Genomic DNA, 22,440 nt, shown 5'->3' with positions numbered 1-22,440 from the left:
CAGAAGGAGCATAATCCAAATGATACCTTGTGTTCAATCTTGTGAAATGCTGACCATTGGACTCAGCTGTCCAGACTCTGAGTTTCTGGAAACTGGGAAATAATAATTTTATGTTATTTGAAATCAATAAACTGTTATTATGCAGCAATAGAAAACTAATACACCATCACAACAGAAGGTGGAACACTTCTCCATCAACAGAAGGTGGAACACTGCAAGACAGGGAGCAGCCTATGTTAATCAGACCATTCACACTCATCTGTGTAAAATTATTTCAATCATTTTTTTCCCAAGAAAGGAATTCAAACCAAATAATCTCTATCCCCCTCCTGTTCAGTGATGCTTTTATTCCATTAATAACCTTTAATGGCATATTTCCTATGTCCTTGATCTGGGACAATTTATGGTTCCAGAAATAGTTCTTGTGAATCAACCCTTGCATCTCATTACCTTTTCATTCACACTTACTGCTCTTTTGCCATTAACCTCATCACACACTAGTTCTTGGTTCCACTTTTACTTACCAGGAAACACTTGTGAACACCTTGTTATAATAGTACCAATTGATTTTATGGGAATTCCTGTAACTGAGAGTGATAATATGGGTTTTGAGTCATACTGCTAAAGAGCTCTTACTCCAAGAAGAAAGCATAAGGGGAAATTTAACAGAGTGAACTATTTGCATAATTATTTTGAGCATCTTCAAAACTCTTTGATATGCAAATGATAATCATTTATAAATATTATTAATAGTTATACCTATTTTAATAAAAAATAATAATGAATTCATAAGATTGTTGTGAGGAATAAAAGGCACCCAGGTAAGAGCTCACCTAAGGAAAGATTAGTTCTTATTGTTAAATGTTTACAAAATTGAAAGTGACTCAAGACATCCCTATTCAAAGGGCACTCTGTGGCATGAATGCAAGACCAAATATGGGAAATTATGGTTAACTGTGATTGGTAATTAGTGATGACTAACACAAATTACTTCATCTGGCCAGACCAAACCAGATATAGAAGGTTGAGGAAAATGACTATACTAATGGGACCCATTAGCTAGAAACATTATCCTTGCATTAAGGAAAAGAACTTTGAGGCGTGGTACAGTTAGAGAAAAGAGAGCAAGAATTCGAGGAGTGTCTTCCCATTTGGCACGTAAGAGAACACAATTTGACTTGCTCAGATAAAAACAACAAAGGGTAGATTGTGAATAATGAATAGAAACTTGGTATTGTGATTGTAATTTTTTTTCCAGAGGATAAAACATAATGAATTCTAGTCTCATAAAGGGACACAGAGATGTTGTCTGCCTAGCCATGATTCAAGGGACTAAACATTTGAAACCTACATAGAAATGTTAATTTAATCTACAAAGTTACAGCAACATTCTCACACATAGTAAATAAGACCTAACACATCATAGCCAAAAGGAACAACAACAAAATCATTACAATTTACAGAGGGTAATTGCTGTAGTGAGAGTAATGTTGTCTTGGTTAAAAAATAGTTATAATAGTGTGGTGAGAATCTTGGTTTGTGTGAGTATAGGTGTTATGACAACCCAAAACACGCATTCCAAAGGCTTTGAATCACACACCTCTGTTCCTGTGCATGGTGGGTACAAAATATTTCAGCTGGAGGAGAAACACATGAAAGGTGAACATAAGAATAAAAGATTAACAAAAAACAGAAAACGATCTTGCTCATAAGAACGTGCATTAGTGTGGGTGCTTCAGAGGCAATGAACACATAGGAACAAAGATAGGCAGATCCCATCTTCCTGGGGGCAGGGGCACAAGACTAAGAGGATCCCACCAAAAGATAATTTGAGAATAAACTGTTTAGCTGAAACTGTAACTTCTTTTTCCTGAAGAATTTGGCCAATCTTAATTCTGTCTCTGATGGCAACTATAAGAGCTACATATAAGAAAGGAGAAGTAAAATTATTTTCAAAGTGTCCTTTGTGTGCTAGTCATTCAAATATGTTTTTCTTTAAGTCCTCTGAACTAGCCACTCAGATATCCATTTTATACTGGAGGAAGCTGAGGCTAAGTGAAGTAAGGTATGCAAGGTCACATTACATAAGCATGAATGGAGAATGGTTGCATTGATTTGTGTGTGTGTGTGTGTGTGCACTCATGTGTGCGCACTTCTATGTATAGTTATTCTATCAAGTTAATCTTTGAATCAATTTAGTTTATATCCTAAAGTCCTTCTTCAATTGTATATATTACAAAAGTGCATAGCTTTCTTTTTGGCCTGTATTTGACTTCAATTCCAACAACTTGAGCCCTGTAGAAAAAGCAAAAGTTCCATCTAAGTCACTGGATCAATGACTTTTAGAAATAAAATTTAGAGTTTTGGCCAATCATATTTAGTTCTGAAAATTGTCAATGGTCAAGTCATTTCACAAGTCCAACCGGATTACTTTTTAATCTACTGAAATTTTGAACTTTATGTTACCCAAGATAATATTAATGCAACACATACCGAGTGCTCCAAATGTTTTAGGAACTGTGCTCAGAACTTCTTGTGCATTATCTCATTATTTTCTCACAGCAACACTAGAGGATAGTTATTGCCATTATTCTCATGGAGGAGAAAATTGGGTCATTAGGAATAAAGTGGATTGCCCAAAGTCATAAATCTGATTAAGTAGTAGAGGTTTGATTTGAACTTAGTTTTCTCATGGTGTGTCCCCTGAATTTAACTGCTATACTAGGTTATTTTCATGTGTTTTACAATCAGTCACATTTTTCACATGAGGAATCTAAACTTCAGTGAATTTAAATCATTTACCCAGATGACACTAACTAGTAAGTGACAGTGCAAGGAACAAAAGTGAGAGCTTCGAGAAGGCGGTGGGGCAGTCCATAAAAACCAGAGGCTCTACTGACAGATGCAAATAGGGCTCTATGCAATGACTTTAGGCCATGGCCTCTGTCAAATGGCAGGTGAATAGTTCATTATTACTCCTAATCCAGGCTGCTTTTCTGTTTTTTGAGGCTAGAAAAAGACCATTAGGGCTGTGGTACATCTGGCTTCTGAACAGAGAATTCTAGCGGGAAACAAGAGTGAGGAGCATCACTGTTTAGAGAGAATACACATCGGCATGAAGAGGCACAATCTCTGTGCTGCCGACTCAATTAATAGGTGGTGTCAGACCTGGGTCTTCACCTCATGGAATACAACCTGTTTCCATGATCAGCCTTTGCCTGGTATATTGCAACTCAAAACTGAAATAGTCCCCTCTCTCCTCCTGTGAACCTATTAGCAAATCATCGGCTGGCACTGACTAGAGGCTTGTTTGGTGCACAACATCTTATATTTCTCATTTAATCTTCACAGCTATTCTTTCAAGTATGTGTTATTAATGTTCCCTATGTGATGGGAATGGAGACTTAAGTTAAATTCTGAGGTCACACAGGGAATAGGTGTACTACCAGGAACCACATATAGTAGGTTTGAGATTCTGATGCTTTCATTGTTGCCAATGTTTGTACACTTACAAGATGACTGGATTTCACTTACCTTCCTCTTGTGGTATACATAGGGCTCCCGGCTCCCTCTGCTACCTTTCATTTCTAAGTAGATTTTACCTGGGATATATAAATATTTGCGAGAAATAAGAGACTTACTACATCAGAAAAAAAAATCATTGGGAACAATCAAATTATACCTGAGATGATTTGATCAAAATGAAAACATACACCATGATAAACCCTAACTGCACAAACAAAACCCTAACTGCACAAACATAAAATGATTGAATATTTGATTAAAAGAACGCCGATCAAAAGAGTATTATTTTTAGCCCAAACTTCAAATCCCATACCCTAGCTAGGTAGCCTCTGGAAATCAGAAGTAATCTAGAAAGGAATTTTAACAAGATTCATGAAGTCAATTCAAGGAAGCAAAAACGTTACTATTCTTCCTCCACACTCTTCTGAAAGTTCCTTCCTGCCTTCCTTTCTTCCCTCCTCTCATTCCTCCTCCTCTCTCCTCCCCTGCTCTGACTCTCCCTTTTCCTCCCTTCCCCTCCTTCTCCTTCCTCTCTTTCTTCCACAAGCCTTACTTATAATTAACAAGCAGGAAAAAAATTCTGTTGACCTTTTGATTGAATTGTTCCCAGTTGTAAGCCTGTCTTTCACTCTATCTTAATAAGCTCTTCATTAGGATGTGTTACTATATCGGCTGACATGGAAGCCAGCACGTTCCCATCATCTTCAGCAGGAGATGGCTACAAGTCTTCCCAAGTCACCGAACCTCACCTTTCCCATAAAAAACCCTGCCCTAGCCCTTTGTTTTTAATTGACTCCTCAAATTTTGCTGCTGTGTTCTTTCTCAGTCTATCCCCACTGACGTAATTAAAATAACTTACATGTGATTGAAATAGTGTCCAATAAACAAACTTACTTCGTATTTTAAATTTTTTTACTTCTTATTGACACATGCAAATATAGCAATGCCAATTGCACTGAACTTTAATGTATAATTTAATGACATCAGCAATTAGTTTTGCTCATTTTTTTATCTCATACAAAACTGTGCATTGCTTTACAGTAATTCACTTAGGCAGAATGTTTGTGAAATTAATTTATCTTGGTGTGTGCGTCAGTTCATTTTTTAAAAAATAGACTTTTAATTTTATTTTTATCTTTATTTTTTAATTGAGGTAGCATACACAATTTTTTACTAAGCTGTAATTAGCATATAACTATATTACTTTCAGGTGTACAACATGATTCCATATTTGTATACTTGCAAAATTATCATTGCAATAAGTCTAACATCTGTCACCATAGGGAGATACAAATCACTGTTTTCTGATGAGAACTTTTAAGATTTATTCTCTTAGCAACTTTCAAATATTCTATATATTATTAATCTTAATCACCATGCTGTATATTACAGCCCCATAACTTATTTTATAACTAATAGAAATTTGTATCTTTTGACTCTTTTCACCCATTTGCCCAGCCCTCACCTCCTGTCTCTGACAAACACTGTTTTTTAAAAATTTTTATTTATTTATGCTCCATGACCAGGGAGCTAACCCACATGGCGCAGCAGACCTCTCCTGCCTCGCCCGCTCCCCTCAGCAGTGTATTTCAGTAGATCTGCCTGCTCTGCGTCCCACTCTGTCTCTGATGAGTCCTCTCACCCGCCCCCCCGCCCCGCACCTCTGGCCTACACCCTAGTACTTGTATGCATGATTAAGATTAATAATATATAGAATATTTGAAAGTTGCTAAGAGAATAAATCTTAAAAGTTCTCATCAGAAAACAGTGATTTGTATCTCCCTATGGTGACAGATGTTAGACTTATTGCAATGATAATTTTGCAAGTATACAAATATGGAATCATGTTGTACACCTGAAAGTAATATAGTTATATGCTAATTACAGCTTAGTAAAAAATTGTGTATGCTACCTCAATTAAAAAATAAAGATAAAAATAAAATTAAAAGTCTATTTTTTAAAAAATGAACTGACGCACACACCAAGATAAATTAATTTCACAAACATTCTGCCTAAGTGAATTACTGTAAAGCAATGCACAGTTTTGTATGAGATAAAAAAATGAGCAAAACTAATTGCTGATGTCATTAAATTATACATTAAAGTTCAGTGCAATTGGCATTGCTATATTTGCATGTGTCAATAAGAAGTAAAAAAATTTAAAATACGAAGTAAGTTTGTTTATTGGACACTATTTCAATCACATGTAAGTTATTTTAATTACGTCAGTGGGGATAGACTGAGAAAGAACACAGCAGCAAAATTTGAGGAGTCAATTAAAAACAAAGGGCTAGGGCAGGGTTTTTTATGGGAAAGGTGAGGTTCGGTGACTTGGGAAGACTTGTAGCCATCTCCTGCTGAAGATGATGGGAACGTGCTGGCTTCCATGTCAAAATCTTCTATTTTGTACATACTTGGGCTTTGGCAACACATTCCTGAGGTAACTTAGTAAAACAATATTGTAGGGTAAGGTAAAAAGTATCAGGCTTTTCTGCCCTCCTGCCATTAGGATAGATGAGGGAACCCTCAGTCCTGAATGCATGCCTAATGGGGGGGGGGGCACCTGGAGTACGGTGCGGGCATGCGTAGATGGGATTCACCTGGGCTGAGACTGGGCTTTTAGGGGCAACGTCGTGGAGACTCCAGCAGAAGCTGAGAAAGAAGCAGAGGAGCAGAGAAGCAGAGAGGGAAGCAGAGCCATGAGAAGAGCAGAGAGAATGTGAGAGAAGGCGGGAGAGCCCAGAGTGAAGACTTGCTTGGGGGCTGGGAGGCCTGCCAGGCTCCTGGGCCCCCAGAGCCCCTGCCTGCCTTTACCTGGTAATCCCTATAAAAGCCTGCAAAAGCCACTGAGGGCTCCAGGACTCCTCCTTTACCCGGTCTGCTGGATCAGAAAACCTGCACTGTGTCTTTCCTGTCCTTACAAAAAAATATATATATATGACATAATATGTGAACTGGCTTATATAATTTATTTGAGTCTAATCTATAATTCACAAATAGAACCCCCCAAAGACTTATAGAATCAGAGAGGAAATGAGAAAAAAGCAACTCACCTGAAAATAAGCTTAAAAAGAGTGAACATGTTTCTAAGTTACATTTAAACCTTATGAATAATCTAGAAACTCTGTGAACATTTTTGCCCTAGTGGGTGATAGTGCTGAGGAACAGTGGAAAGGAACTCTTAAATTTGTAATTACTTTACAGAACATTTAAGGAGACATTATTTCATATGAGCACAAGTATCCGTAAGACAAGTATTTCTAATGTGTGGCAGAAGAGTAAATTGGGATTCTTTAGAGGTGAAATGATTCCCCTAAGCCACAGAGTTGATAACTAGCAGAGTGGAGAATTGAGCATGCCCGTGACCTTGCCATTATGGTTCAGGATTACTTTCAACAAGTGTTATTAAAAATCTTGATTTAGCCCAGATGTCTTTATTAGAAAAAAATAATAAAAATAATACCATATTGAGGATGAAAAAATTTTCAAAGCATTAAGCCAAGAGATGTATTATAATGTGATCTAAATTAGCATCAAATTCAAGAGATTCCAAAATTGAAAGTGCTATAGAAACACAATAAAATCCTATTTTCCTGACATTCTGGCTCTGTAATCTGGACATGGGTGTTTAGTAGAACCAAAATAGTTGTATAATAGCAATGCCATTAATAACCAGAATTTCTCTGGTTCTTCCAACTACATGAAAATTCTAGTTTTTGAAATTTAAAAAGCATTATCATGAAACATGTTTATAGAAAATGGAAACCAGAAAAAGGCTTTAAATAAATAAATCTATATTTTTCTTTTCCCCTGAAATCAAACCTCAAATCTTTACTCAATTCATAATAAATATTAACTGTATCTCACTACTAAAAGTAGAAGTATTTCAGTCTGTTATTTTCAGGGTAAATACCTATAAACTACTTTTTGTAAATCATGTCCACAGATATACTCTCCGAATTTATGTCATTCTACACTTTTAGAAAGAAGTGCACTGATTATACTTTCAGTCATTCTAAATCATATTATTATACAACAAAGTTGAATTTATATAAAGTTAGATACATAAGTGTGGATCATTTCTGTTCTGATTTTATCACTATCCTCCCTTAAATTCATATTAGCATTTTTTTAAAACTATACCTAAAGAAAGTAAATCTGATCCAAAACATGATGTATTTTATAAAAACTGAAGTGATACTGAGAGGATATAGAACAGACAAGCCTGCCCATTCCTTTCTCCTCCTGTCTAATGCTTTAGTTCCATATGCCAGGGTAATAAAATGAGTCCTTGTTTCATTATTACATCATCTGACAGCTGTAAGCAATCAATCTGATTCAGCCGGTAGAAAGCACTTTTCTCTCTCATCCAAAACCCCTGCATGTAAAGTATGTGTTTCTTGGAACAAAATGAAAAGTTTACATGACAAAGAAAATAGCACAGTGGATTATAGCTAAGAACTCTGGGTGATTGGGTGGTGGCAGAGCCACTCTGGCTGCACCTGAGAGGGGAAACCCTATACAATGCAAATAATAATAGGGAGGTAAAACAATGGTACTTAAAAGAGTGATCTTTTATTTACTCTCTAGGAGGTGTTTGGTTACCGGACTCAGAATCTCCGCAGAGCCTTCTGGCTTGTAGCTTCTGTGCTGACCTGTGGTGCCCTACTGCTGGTATTCTACTGGAGGCCGCAGTGGAGGGTGTGGGCCAACTGTGTCCCATGCCCGTTGCAAGAAGCAGATACCATTTTGCTAAGGACAACGGTGTGTGCTCTTCTGTGTTGAATTTGTGCGAAAAGAAATGACTGGCCAACATGTCAGAGGACAGATCCTCCTCTCTGTAGAGTTTTCCTGCCCCCTAAAAGAAGATGGTGAAACTATCTCTGCAATCTACCTGCCATTTCTTTTTTTTTTTTTAGATTTATTTTATTTATGCATACAAGAACTGGGGTTTAGGTCAGAGGTGCAGGGCATAAGAGGATTCACCAGAGTAGGGAGCAGAACAAGCAGATCTACTGAAATACACTGCTGAGGGGAGTAGCGGGTGAGAAAGAGGTCTGCTGCACCATGTGGGTTAGCTCCCTGGTTGGGGATCGGACTCATGCTGCAGTGGCTGGTTATAGCTTGAGACCACTGAGACTTTAACCCCTGCACCACTAGGCAGGCCCCTACCTGCCATTTCTTATTTTGACCCAGGAGTGAAGGACATTTCCTCCATGTCAACCTGAGGAAATTTCTACCATGTCAGGCCAATTGTCAGTGCTCTTAGCTATTACATAAACAGCAGCTGTCAGAGTTATAACTCTTAAGACATCACCCAGGAATGATCATTCAGTTTTTCAAAAATATGTAGTTCAAGGGAAATTAGATATTTTAAATTTCAAGATGTGATTTAATTTCTGTTAATCCTGTCAACTAATTGCCTGAGAAAAGTTCTTTGATAAATGTTAGTCTACATACAACAAAAATACATCTTATGGGATCATCAATTTGACATGCAAAAGTTGACAAAACTATATTTAAATATTTATCCTCTTGCCTTATGCTTATTTTTATACACTTTTACTTGGAGGTAAATATTTTCTAGTACAGAAGTAATTCTTAGAGCCTTTCCCATCTGACTGTATAGATGAGTATTTGCTTCAAATACTGTCCTCCACTTGAGCTTCACAAACTCATTTGACCACCATATTAGATTGTATTCTTCTGGTGGCACTAATATTATATTCATGGAACATGGAGAAACTACTATATAAGTGACTCTAAGCTGATCACTTTTCATAGCATGGTTTATTTCTCCCAAGAACATGGTGAGTTACATATTATTATTAACTTTGCTTTTTGGTTGAAAAACCTAAGATGTTAAATCATCTGTGCAAGTTCAATCAGGTGGTCTGCAGCCAGAGAAATCTGACTTAGAAACATATAACTTTTAATATGATTCTTTTAATATGATTCTTTACCACCTCTTGAGTGCTTATCCTAATAGAATTTGAAAAGTTGCTTAATAAATGCTAATTCCTGGGAAAAAATAAAGATAGCTAATAGTGATTTTCTGGATAAAAGCTTTGCTGCAAACTGTATCTTTTTCTTTATTCATTAGTGTAAGTGGGTCTTAAGTTTTAATGCAAATCATAATTACCTGAAGTGTCCCTTAAAACACAGACTGCTGACTGCATCCCCAGAATTTCTGATTTAGTAGGTTTGTGGTGGAGCTAAGTATTTGCATTTTTAGCAAGTTCCAATATAATGTCAAAGCTCTTGTCTGTAGCCCAAACTTCCAGAATCACTGGTCTAGTACTTGGCAGCTATTTGGTTGATTGAGTACATTTTTGAATAAAATTTGAGAATTTCATATACTGGATTGTCTTTTCTAGGATGAATTTCAAAGATACATGAGAAAAAAAGTGACCTGCCTCTACTTATCCACACTGAAGTTTCCTATAAGCAGGAATCCAGAAGAACCCCTGTTGGCTGACCGCCACTCCGTCATAAACCATGCTGTATTGAAGCCAGAATTAAAAGTAAGTGATTTTTTTTAAAGAATGCAATGTTATGGCATGTTTTGCTAAAAAAAGAGAAGAATGTATTGGATAAAATCTCTGACCATCACACTGCTGGGCTGGGAGTTATAGCCATGTGTCAAGGAAAGTGAGAGCTTTGTGGGGAACTGTATTAGACAACCCCCACTTTCCCTGATGGTTTTTTTTTTTAAGATTTATTTGTGCATACAAGAGTGGGGGTATAGGCCAGAGATATGGGAGGTGAGAGGATTCACCAGAGACAGAGTGGGGAACAGAATAGGCAGACTGACCGAAGTACACTGAGGGGAGCAGCGGGCGAGACAGGAGAGGTCCACTGCGCCATGTGGGTTGCTCCCTGGCCAGCCAGGGATCGAACTCGTGCTGCAGAGGCTGCAGACTGCTTCACAGATTGCATCCTAACCCCTTGTAAATGTGTAACGTGTGTTCTATCACATTTGTAATTGCAGCTGCGATGCATCCAAGTGCAGAAAATTAGGTATGTTTGGGACAACTTGGAGAAGAGGTTTCAGAAAGTTGGGTAAGTCCTACTTATTTCCATTACTGTAGTATAAAAGGGAAGGGCACCAATTTGTCCAGTGCTCTGTACTGAAGTATGATTCCTGTTCTGACCATATCCTAGGTTGCTGGAAGATAGCAACTCGTGCTATGACATCCATCATACATTTGGATTGGGTCTGACTAGTGAAGAGCAAGAGATCAGGTAGGGTTTGTGTACTAGCTGAGAGTGAACTCTGTCAGCAGAAATGGAAGTATCAAATGACTTATCATCAGTGAATTGTTGGCCTAATGCTCATCTTCTTCATATAATTTCAGCTCATTTACTGTCATTGGAGACATTCTAAATTGTTCTTGTCTTAGAAAAGCTTATTAAAAAGAAAAAACTGAAAGAACACTGCAATCAAATATCATTTGATCTTTTTTCCTCAGGATTGTAGAACAGTCTTTCTGCATTGTCTTTTTTATTCTTTCCTCAAAAAAATCTCTTCATAAATCATTTCATAAACATCAGCTTCTTAATCCTCCAAATCCTCTGAGAGGTGAAAATGACAATATTATGATAGCATTTTACTATGGAGAACAGCCTGGTGATAAAGAGCTTGTTTGCTCAGCTACTTGTGTCTTTCACCACCATATTTATAGCACCTAGAACAGTGCCTGATTCATGGTAGGCACTCAATAGCTATTTGTGGAATGAATGAATAAATAAAAGCACTCATTCATCTGTTAGCTAAATGTCTCTAGTATGCCATGCACTTTGCCGAGCACTGTGGATCTAAGGACATTTAGGACTATGTCATTGTCCCAGAGATATTCACTGACCAGGGAGCAAAAGAGACAGAGAATAGTACATTATGGTAGCACCAGTAAGTCTAAATCCTGGGTTCCTTGGATCTATAGATGCACATAGATGAGGAAATGCTTGTGCTGCTCCTTAACTCATGGTCATCTAAAGAGCCTCTTTCCATCATCTATAATTTGAAGTAGTGAAGCCTCGTGAATCTGAAAGGAAATCATTGAAAACCTTCCCCAGAATCTTAACAGTTGCCTTCAATTCTTTCCCAGTTGTAGGAATATAAGCTACTCCACCTTCTTCAGTTAGTCAGAAATACCAATTCTCCAGTGAAGAAGCAATATTTTACTTGAAATACTGGTTCTTGGGTTCTAACCCATAATTCTGATTTAGTAGGTAGGATTGAGGGGTAGTGGTGAGAGAAAACAACTGCACTTTTAGCAAATACCTCCATAATTCTTATGCACACCAAGTCTGAGAATTATTGATCTGTGGTTGTTTTTAAGTTTTCCCTCTGCCTGACATTATGACAAATGAACCAGACAGCTAGACTAGAACAATATTGCAGAATGCCTTAGAAATGCTATCATTATATGATTTCATATAATGCTTAATACATTGAAATACAAAAAGTTTTCAAAGGCATTAAAAACATATTGGCTTAATAGCATTAAGCACAAGAAATTTAAGGGATTGATATAGGGCATTTAGGAAATCTAGTTGATAAATGAAGATACACTCTGTCTAAGAAACCATTTCCCAAGGAAAGATTTCCCATCTGAGTAGCTCCCTCACATTTGTCCTTATTTATCAAGTGACAAGCTTTAATAAACATCATACATAATTAAATTTAAATTTGGTCTACATAATAAAGAACTTTACAATCTAGTCAACAGACAAAGAGAATAAAGGAAACAATTTACTTATAAACATAGACATATTTTATTTTGTGGGCTTATCTATTTAGAAGATAAAGTAAGTTGAATATGGGATATTTTCCCTTTTTTAGTGTAATATCAAGGTCTTTTAAAAAAATTAAATGTGATTGATTATTTGAGTGCTACCAATTTACTAAACAGATTTGTGCTTTCTTGCATGCAAAGCAAAGGCATGATACTATTTACAACAGACAGAAATAAGATATAGAAATAACCTAAGTGTTCATTGGCAGAAATTGTTCATGGATAAAAAAGATATGATATATGTATGTATTATATATGTATACACATATACACATAGATCATATAGATACACACATATGTAAAGATTAATCTTGCCATTTGCAATAACATGAATGGACTTTGAAGGTATTAATGCTAAGTGAAATAAATCAAACTGATAAAGACAAATACTGTATGTTTTTTTCATATTGTGGAAGATAAACAAAGTGAATGAACAAACAAAAGAAATCAAAAGCAAAGTCTTGGATACAGAGACCAGGTTGGTGGTAACCAGAGGAGGGCATTGGTGGTTGGTACAATGGGTAAAGGGGATCAATTGGTGCATGTTAGTGGATAGAAACTAGACTTTTCATAGAGAATATGATACAGTGGATATAGAGTCAAATTCTGTGCTATGCACCTAAAATGTAAGGGAGTAACAATGTTACTTCAACAAAATTAATTAAAAAAAATAAAGACCAAGGGCATAACGTAAGTAATAAAGGAAAGGAAATACTCAAAATCTTTGGTGAAAGAAAACCAGAGTGTCTATGTACAGCCTTCTCCTTTGGCTTCCTAGCAACCAGTACAGTGGAAAAATGCTTGAATTTATACCAGTTTCACTTTTTAGTAGCAAAAAGCAAATCAAGACATCAGGAGAGATAACTTTACCCTGGAGAGAAATTCTCAGAGAGAATAAGAAATAAATCAGGAGAACCAAGCCAGGCAGTTCCCTCCTCCTATCCTCACTTATTCCTGAATTGAATGCAACTTCCCATCTTACTGTCTTACAGGGGTCTACAGACAAGGCAATTTTCTTATCTCATGGAAAAAGCACACTATGGAAAAAAGCATGCCTCCTCACCCCACATCCATCTAAGTAGTCATCTTATTAACACTTTTAAGTCAAGTGTCTCCTCATCTTCCTTTCCCACAGCCCACCCTGCTCTTAACTTCCTTGTTAAGCCTCCTGAAAATAGAAAGGAAACCTGGCAGGAGAGATGCAGGCACCTCTTAACTGGGGGTTAGCTGCAGACTGCCACCTATTGGTTACCCATTTCCTTAGAAGAAAAAGAGGTTTGATAGGTAGGAGCTGACAATTTTTACAATATGAATATTCCACTCCTGATTTCAAGTGACCCATGTGACATCACTGAAGGTGGAGTTGGGAAGACTGGCTCACACTCAGGTCTGTGACACGGCTGGGCCCAGACTTAATTCTCAACTTCTGTCATGCCTTTGGAAAAACTGCATCCTTGTTCTGCCACAACAAAGAAATTCAGATGACAGGCAACAAAAGAAAGTAGGTTTGTCATCAATGTTCACTTCCAAGATGGTAGAAGCTGTTCCAGGAGAAGAGAGAATATTGGAAGAGTGAGAAAGAATAAGCAAGGAGAGTGGAGAGAGAAAAAGATTAGGACTGTATTAAACTCAACTCCTTAAGGAGCAAAAGTCAGAAAAGAAATCATGCTTATATGCCATGAAGTTTGAAAGTGCCATCCCTAGAAGACAATCCCAATGTAGACCCTTGCCCATCATTTCAGATCTATGAGAAAGGAGCAAGACAGGATTGGTTGGAGTAGAAGAGAGAGGCTTTACTCATTCTTTCTGGAAGCCATAAGATTGTCTCAACTCAGTTTTCAGTTAGAAGTTCATAAGTTACTCTGAAATATAACAGCTTGCTCTGGGCATTTAAGAAAAATTAAATGAATCACTGAAAACAATATTCTCTATAGTAAATTGGATTTGTTGGGTCCATGGTTCCTTGGTGCACTGTAAGTGTAAAATCACTTAACTCCAATGCCCTGTCATAGAGCAAAGTTCTATGGTGCACCAGTAAGTCTAAATCCTGGGTTCCTTGGTGATGTCCTGACTGGGGTTTCTCCCCCATCCCAGTGTCCTCCTGGTGCTCTGCTTTCCAGATCCTCATGCCTAGAAATGCTCCAGGCACTTCCTCCAGAAAGCTGTCTGCAAGCCCCTCACTTAGTTTCTACACATGAAATCCTGTCAGAACCTTTTTCTGAGACTCTATCTGGAAAAAAGACTTTAGAAAATGAAAGAAATGGATAGGTCACAGGAAAGGACTAATGTGAAAAACTAAAATGACTTTATGTTATTGGTAAAATGAAGCTTCCTGGTATAAATATTCCATTGAAGAAGAGAAGCTGGTATGAGCACTGCTAAAATATAGCTCCCCCAGAAAACAATTTCTTAAAAGGATGCCAATCTTGTTGTTATTTACTAACTGTTCCCAAATTTTAGCAATTGAATGCCATAGCCTATGCATCTGTGAATTTTTTAGATCTCCCTTCCTTTATAAAGGAGGAATGCTAGAGGGGTAGGGGACTGGCCAGCGAAGTCATCTGGGAACTTTTTCAAACTCTAAATCTATTTCCTAGAAATTCGAGTGCACATAAGTGGGTCATGCAGTGTCTTCTGGCTTAGTGTTAACTGTTTGGAAAAATTAGTCTCCTTCTCTGCCTAAGGACTATTGACAGCTTCATGGGATGGAAGCAAAGTGGTCAGTGTGGTCTGCACTTTTTCAGTCTTTTTGGAGCGGGATCTTCTGCCTCCAAAGCAATTGTTCCCCTAATGAATATTGGCAAATTGATTTAATTTTATTCAGCCTTTTATATCCAGGGGAGGTCACCTGAAATAAATCTAGGGTCTTTTTTCCCTGCCAGTTAGTCAGGTATTTAAAATCTGGGCATGAATTCTCTTTTGTTCCATGATTTTTCCTTATGTGACTCACTCTTGAAACTCATGTTCCTTCTGATTGCTCCACCATTGGTTTATGTCCCTGAAAGTTTTGCTTGACTTGTGCTGAAATTGAAACGAGTACACAATCTCTAAAACATTGCTGCTTAGGCAAGAAATAGTGGAGAAATCGAAGTAGCCCAGGGTATGCCTGGCTATGCTTCATATTTGATGCTGTTGAACCCTAACGAGGTCTCCAGGCAAGTTTTAATTTATGGGATGTCAGTCCTCAGGGCAGTTGAGGTGCTCTCTCCTACCAGTAATATTAGAAACCATCTGACAAGAAAGGGAAATCTGAGGGCACTTGGCAGACTCCTTTCTAAATGGATTTTCACAGTCTGGCTATGAATTACGTTTTCAGTCTTGTTAGGGGAGACAATATTCCAGATGTGAGTCACAAAGGTCCTCATTAATTAATTCCAATATTTAGAGAACATACTTAGTATCACACACTGTGCCCCTAGAAGCAGAAAAACAGCTGAAAACCTTCATTCCTATCATGAAGAGCTTCAAGGAAATTTGAAGAGTAAGATATGTAAACCATATGTTATACTGCACATGTGTAACCATATGTAACCATATGTTATACTGTAGTTCAAAGAAATATGTGCTGTTAAAAAAAGGATTGTTGGAGAAAAATAGTTAATTGTACCTGCTGGAATAAGGAAGATTTCAAAGGTAGCAGGCACTTACTGAGAACTTGTCATGTCCTAGGCCCTCTGCTAATAAATGATTTACATCTTAATCTCATGCTACTGATAGCAATTAGGCATGCATTATCAAATCTATTTTATAGAAAAGAGTACCAAGGCTCCTCCCTCCATGAATTCATAGCAATTAGGCATGCATTATCAAATCTATTTTATAGATAAGGGTACCAAGACTCTTCCCTCCATGAATTCATTTATCCAACACAGAATTCTTGAGTGTGTTGCCTCTATTTTAAACATTCAGGATATATCAGTGTCCCCTGCAAGCTTATATTGTATTGGCTGGTACAGCCTATCATTTGCATGTTTAATAACGTAAAAGATAAAGTACAATTCACATTATTAAATGCACCAGAAAGAAAATGGGGTAGACTACAGAGATAAAAGGAATGTGATTTAAGAGGTAGGTAGCTATTTTAAACAGAATTATTGGGGAAGGATCCAATAAAGAGGTGTTATTTGAGCACAGATCTCAATGAAATGAGGGAGCAGCCAGGCAAAGATGTGGGGATATTGGTTCCTGGCTTAAGGAACAAATACAAAGGTCAAATGTTAGCTATTTTGCATCTCAGATTTCTTATTCATAAGATTCTGTGGTGATACTTGGTTCTTAGAGGCTGACTAAGTATTTGCAAAGTGTTTTATAAGAATTTTGTAAATTGTAAAATGCTACATAGGGTTTCTTATTGTAATGCACAGTTTGGATGTACCAGGGGCTAGCCATGGAGATTATACATCACCTTCCAGTTTGTTAGCTAAGTCATTCATGCACTCATTGAGTTCATATGCTCAGGGGCTGATCCAGCTGCTGGAGAACTAGCATACCAAGGTATGATAGACATGATCTCTAACATGAAGAACCAGCTAGAATGCCTGACAATTCTAGGAATTGAATTGACAATTCTGTCTTCTTAGCTGCTCTTAAAATATAATCAAATTATTTTAAAAGTAACTCCAAATGCCTTTCTAACTTCAAATTTGACCTATTTTGAAAGGATTGCTAACATTTTCTTGAGTTGTACGGTATTTAAGATATTTTTTAACCTGAAAAACAACTTATTGCTCATGCACTGACTTTCATTTAAAAAGTATACTAGTATTTTAGGAACTGCACACTCATTTTGGATTGAAGGTACAAAATCCCTAAGGGGAAGAGAAGTGGCCTCTGCTAATTCGTCCTGTAGTCACCCAGCAACTGTGCTCATGACACTAATTGAGACCATTTTCCTACAGAAGATTAGTGTGCGGGCCCAATGCCATTGAGGTAGAAATTCAACCCATATGGAAGCTTCTTGTTAAACAGGTAACTGTTTCCTTTGTTTCTTTGAAAAATAAATATGGCCCTGCCTTTACATTTTACTTCCTAGTTCTCAGGGTAACCTTGACAACACACATGAATATTTTGCTATAAACATAATCTGCTTTTCATGCAACCTCTTTTTACTATTCCTGCTTTGCTTAGTCTGTATTTTGCATGTATATCGAGGTTTTCTTTCTTTTTATAATTTCAAAATATATATTTTTTATTCCAGGATTTCTAAGTGTTCCTTTTCAATAGCTACATGTTTTAAATTTAAAATTGTTTTGAAAATTTCTTTGCAGGGTGAAGGACAGATTCCTGTTTCATAATCTCATCTCTCTTTGTTTTCTTAAGTTTTTAATGGAAGTTGCAGTGATGGTGTGATGGTACAGTGTTATTTCTAATTTATCTCTTTGAGGATTTCAAACACATTATTTTGGTCTTTTTCATGTTTCTCTGTTATTTCTATTTTCTTACAGATGACTTCTTTCTTTGTTAGTAGGTTTGTTTTTTCCTTGAAGACTATTTTCTTTGTGTGTTTTGAAGTTATTATTACTTTTGGGAAAGTCAACTAAAGTGGGACTTCCCCTCTGTTTTTCTTTTCTTTCTGTGCTCAGTATCCCTTTTTTTTTTTTTTAAGATTTATTTACTTATTTATGCATACAAGAGCTGGGGTACAGGCCAGAGATGCAGGGGGTGAGAGGATTCACCAGAGACATAGTGGGGAACAGAGCAGGCAGAATGACTGAAGTACACTGCTGAGGGGAGCAGCAGGTGAGCCAGGAGAGGTCTCCTGTGCCACGTGGATAGCTCTCTGGCCAGGGATTGAACCTGTGCTGCAGTGGCTGCAGATAGCTTCAAAGGTTGTGTCTTAACCCCTTGTGCCACCAGGGAGGACCTAAAATATATTTTTCCTGCAGTCTTAGTTCACAGAAAAATTGAGTGGAAAGTACTGAGTCCCCATATATACACAGTCTCCCCCATAAATAAATTTAAAAAGCTGCTTTTTAAATTTATTCAATTACATTATCCAATTACCAAAGACTTCCTCAGGTGTCAATTTGGTCTTTATAGAAAGGGGTGATAACATTTTCTGGGATCCATTTCCTAGGGCTATTTTTTTTTTTTAGATTTTATTTATTTATTTTTTATTTATGCATACAAGAGCTGGGGTACAGGCCAGAGGTGTGGGGGGTGAGAGGATTCACCACAGACTGAGTGGGGAACAGAACAGGCAGATTGACCAAAGTACACTGCTGAGGGGAGCAGTGGGCGAGCCAGGAGAGGTCTGCTGCACCATGTGTGTAGCTCTCTGACCGGCCAGGGATTGAACTTACGCTGCAGTGGCTGCGGAGAGCTTCATAGGTTGCATCTTAACCCCTTGCGCCACCAGGGAGGCCCCCATTTCCTAGGTTTTTAGTAGAAAAGAAAGCATGTAAAACTACTTCTTCACATTTGGTTTTAAAAGAATATTGAATGAGAGAACTAAATTAATTATGATGATGGTGTTTCTTCTATAAGAAGTATTTAGCCAATTTTCTACGAAGTTTATATAAACCCAGAATTGCTTTATCATTAGTGCATCATCTACAATTAGAGCATTTTATGCCGCCCAAATACAAGAGCTATAATTTGTAAGAAAACTATCTTGTAAAGGAAATAATAAGAATCATTAAGGAACAAAAGCTTTTTATTGTACGAAATATATCTAAGGGTTTAAGAAACTGTTAAGATATAGCCCATTAACTTATTAGCCAGATATCAGTTCATCTTTAGGACTCAAGTACTTAATATATTTTAGACAATTATAGAGAATGAAGGTAGAAAAGAACAGCACTGGCTTTAGCTATTATTTCATTTGATGGATAAAAGTTATAAAAGGCACATAGTGAGGCCTGCTTTGCTCACATCTCTTTACTTCCCATGGTGCACGTATGTTACATGACCTCTGCTAGCATCCTCAGTTTTATCCTATCTTATGATTATTAATGGAGTAGTCAGCAGGATCGACATTGAGGGAATAAAAATGGAAGGAATACAAAAGTTGAAGGTGTACTCAAGGGGCTATAAAACACCTGCACAGATGACTATTTTGGGAACTGGTGGCACATCCTGCCCTCGAGTGTCACTGCAGCTTTGGGAAGTCCTCTCTTTTCACTGCTCTCCCTTCTTCAAGGGAAGACCCATGCAGACTTGACTGGTCCTCAGAGGAACTTGCTGAGACCTGTGATATAAAGAATATGTTTTTTTTTAAAGATTTATTTCTTTATACAAGAATCGGGGTACAGGCCAGATGCGCGGGAGGGTGAGAGGATTCAGCAGAGACAGAGCGGGGAGCAGAACATTGCTGAGGGGAGCAGTGGGTGAGACAGGAGAGGTCTGCACGGCCGGGGATTGAACCGGTGCTGCAGAGGCACAGCGTGACGCTCAACCACCTGTGCCACCAGGGGAGGCCCTAAAGAATATATTATTTTAAAATGATATGAATAAAAGTGGAATCTTTAATTTTCTTTGCGCAACTTGACTAAATCTGCAGCTTGTGATTATATGAAAAAGAAACATGCAAGAAAAATGTTCAAAATTGAATTTTGTTTTAAAAAAGAAACTCAAATGTGTTTCTCGTCCAGTATGGGTAAAGTTGATTGAAAAAGTAAATTGTTGGATTTTGTTATTGGTCAAATATTTTTGAAAATTCAAAGTAACTGAGTTTTTCAAGCATGGCTCTGAGTGCTTAAAATAATTTTGCTTCTATTACATCACATTCTATGTGCTTGTCAATGTCTCTACTAAAATTAATGAATTGTCATGTGAATTCTTATATATTAGAGGTTGATGTATGTTGTAAAAAATGGGAAAAAACATTCTATAAGAAATGACATTGCATTGACTGCTACTAAAATCCATGCAAGTGATCTAAATGCTATTTTTTTTTTTGTATCTGCAGGTTTTAAATCCATTCTATGTATTCCAAGCATTCACCCTAACTTTGTGGCTGTCTCAAGGTTACATAGAATATTCTGTGGCCATCATCATCTTGTCTGTTTTATCCATTATTTTAAGTGTGTATGATTTGCGACAGGTAAGAGCTGAAATCTCAGTTGTTTTCTTTTTAGCTTCTGGCTGATCTAGAAATGGAACCTATTGAGTTTCCACTGAGAACAAAGAATAGCTTTGTTAAACATAAGTCATAACAAAACAAAAAGCAGGTGGGTTTCAGAAATACCAGGTAGAGTTAAGCATTGTAACAAATGATGATTATCAATGGAAGACTATGTCTAGAAGGACTTTGAGGCTGTGTCTAGTATGTGAGAAAGAATGCTCTCATGGATTATTGATGGCAGCCATCGTTTTAGAATGAGGGGCAGCGTCTAACCATGCCTATTAGTCAAGCCTCTTTCAGTGAGCAGTGACAAAAACCCAATTTGAGCTAAGTTAAGCAACTCACATAAGCAATTTCAGGGTTGTTTTTACTCTGGGCATGGATGAATCCAAGTACTCAAACAGTGATTAGGAATCTGTTATAAATTTGTATAGTGATTTGAAATTGTAAAAGTATCCAAGCAAGATCACTTCTCCAGTAATTGCAATTTGAGGAAAAAATGTTCTATTATAAACAGTCTTTACATTCAAAGAAAGCGTTCATTATGGCATAGATGGACATGGCAGCTCAGGCATAGTTTCCCTTCAGGGCCCACAATCTCAGATGAAGAGCTAGACCTTCTCTGCACTAATCAGGATCTCCCAAATATCAATATCTCCCAAAGGATTCTGAATGGGCCAGCTAGAAGCAAAAGATGGCCCACATGCTTTTATCTGTCTCCAAACCCTGTTTCTTTAGGCTTTTTTAATTCAGTATTTCAATATGTGTTCCTTCATGCTGTAAGATGTGCTATTTTATTTCTTCTTGTACTTAAATGTTGTCCCATTGTGGGCTCCAGTTTAGCTTTCAGTAGATGCTTCATCTATTTTTCATGCAAGCACTGTTTTAATCAGAGCACAGATTTAAGAAAGTCACATTTCTTCATACACCTAAAGCCCTTCTGAGGCTATCCTGCTAATTCTTAGACTCCTTTGTCATTCAAACCCTTTCTCATTCATGATAGTGAGTTCATAGTTCATAATCATTCTCCCTTATCATCATTGTTCCTCTTACAGCTATACAAAATTTTCCTTTAAAAAATTAGTCTTATAAATGATAAAGTAATACATTCTGAAAGAGAATTTAGCAGGATATTACTTATACCTCCACAGTCTCACTAAGTCTCAGTTCTGCACAGTATCTTTCTAGAAGATATTCTGCCACTTTGCTTAAGACTCATGGGACTGAATCAAGAGGCAACCTTAAAAAAGATGTCTCAGTGCACGTGGGTATATATTTTAAAACTTGACTGTACAGTTTTTTAGACACAGGAGAAATGGCACTTGTGCCCTTCTGTCCACTCTACTGAACTGTTGAACCATCTAGTGTCAAACTTCATCCTTAATCCAGAGGAATCTCAAACACTTGGGAGCTTGTTCCAGACCCTAGAACATGTTTGCAATAGAGTCAGGTTTCTGGCTCCCATAAAATGACATATACTATCCATGTCATCATTTAAAACTCAGGTATATCTTTCTTTAAGGAAACCCAGGTGAAATATAGGAATCCCTGTGTACATATTAGGGGAAGGACTATAGAATAAAAATTTAAGTTTGATTTTATACTCTACAGGGCAATGTTTCAGTAAAAGAATTTACTTAGGAGTCCTGAGTTCCTGACCTATTAAATAAAAATATCCAGGATAATAACAGTAAGCTGTACTTTTAGCAGTTTCCTCACAGGTGATTGCTATGCATTCTAAAGGCTTAATTGATAATGTTCTAGAGGAATCCACCAAAAGGCAAATTCAAACACCAAGATCTTAGCACAGCTCTTTATTAATGTCTTCATTGGTTGAACTTTTTTTTTCACATTTTTTGTTATAGGGCAACCTTCAAGGGAAATGGGATGTGTGTGTATATATATATTTTATACACACACACACACACACACATATATATATATATATATACACCTTTATGACTTCTGGGTTTCCTGTTTTGTTTAGAAATATAAAGATCTCTTACAACTAGATACACCATGTTTTTTCTACTTAAAATTTTATTAATATTT

The 22,440-nt window shown here is 37.1% G+C and overlaps 1 protein-coding gene across 2 annotated transcripts in view; it reads left to right on the top strand.

Annotated features, from left to right (window-relative positions):
• Positions 1-22,440, top strand: part of ATP13A5 (ATPase 13A5) — a 101,388-nt gene that overhangs the window by 15,662 nt on the left and 63,286 nt on the right. Inside the window, exons 4-9 of one of the 2 annotated variants that reach the window (XM_037525294.2) lie at positions 8,116-8,289; positions 9,903-10,049; positions 10,517-10,587; positions 10,690-10,770; positions 17,222-17,291; positions 20,233-20,367. In XM_037525294.2, coding sequence (XP_037381191.1) covers positions 8,116-8,289; positions 9,903-10,049; positions 10,517-10,587; positions 10,690-10,770; positions 17,222-17,291; positions 20,233-20,367 — 678 coding nt within the window. The remainder of the gene's footprint in view (positions 1-8,115; positions 8,290-9,902; positions 10,050-10,516; positions 10,588-10,689; positions 10,771-17,221; positions 17,292-20,232; positions 20,368-22,440) is intronic. The other variant, XM_054700454.1, reaches the window with a different exon arrangement.

Source organism: Talpa occidentalis, unplaced genomic scaffold (genome assembly GCF_014898055.3).
Source record: "Talpa occidentalis isolate TD23 unplaced genomic scaffold, MPIMG_talOcc4v2.1 talOcc4.4, whole genome shotgun sequence".
Taxonomy (NCBI): domain Eukaryota; kingdom Metazoa; phylum Chordata; class Mammalia; order Eulipotyphla; family Talpidae; genus Talpa; species Talpa occidentalis.
The sequence above is the reverse complement of the archived record's forward strand: the minus strand, read 5'-3'. Positions and strand labels throughout refer to the sequence as shown.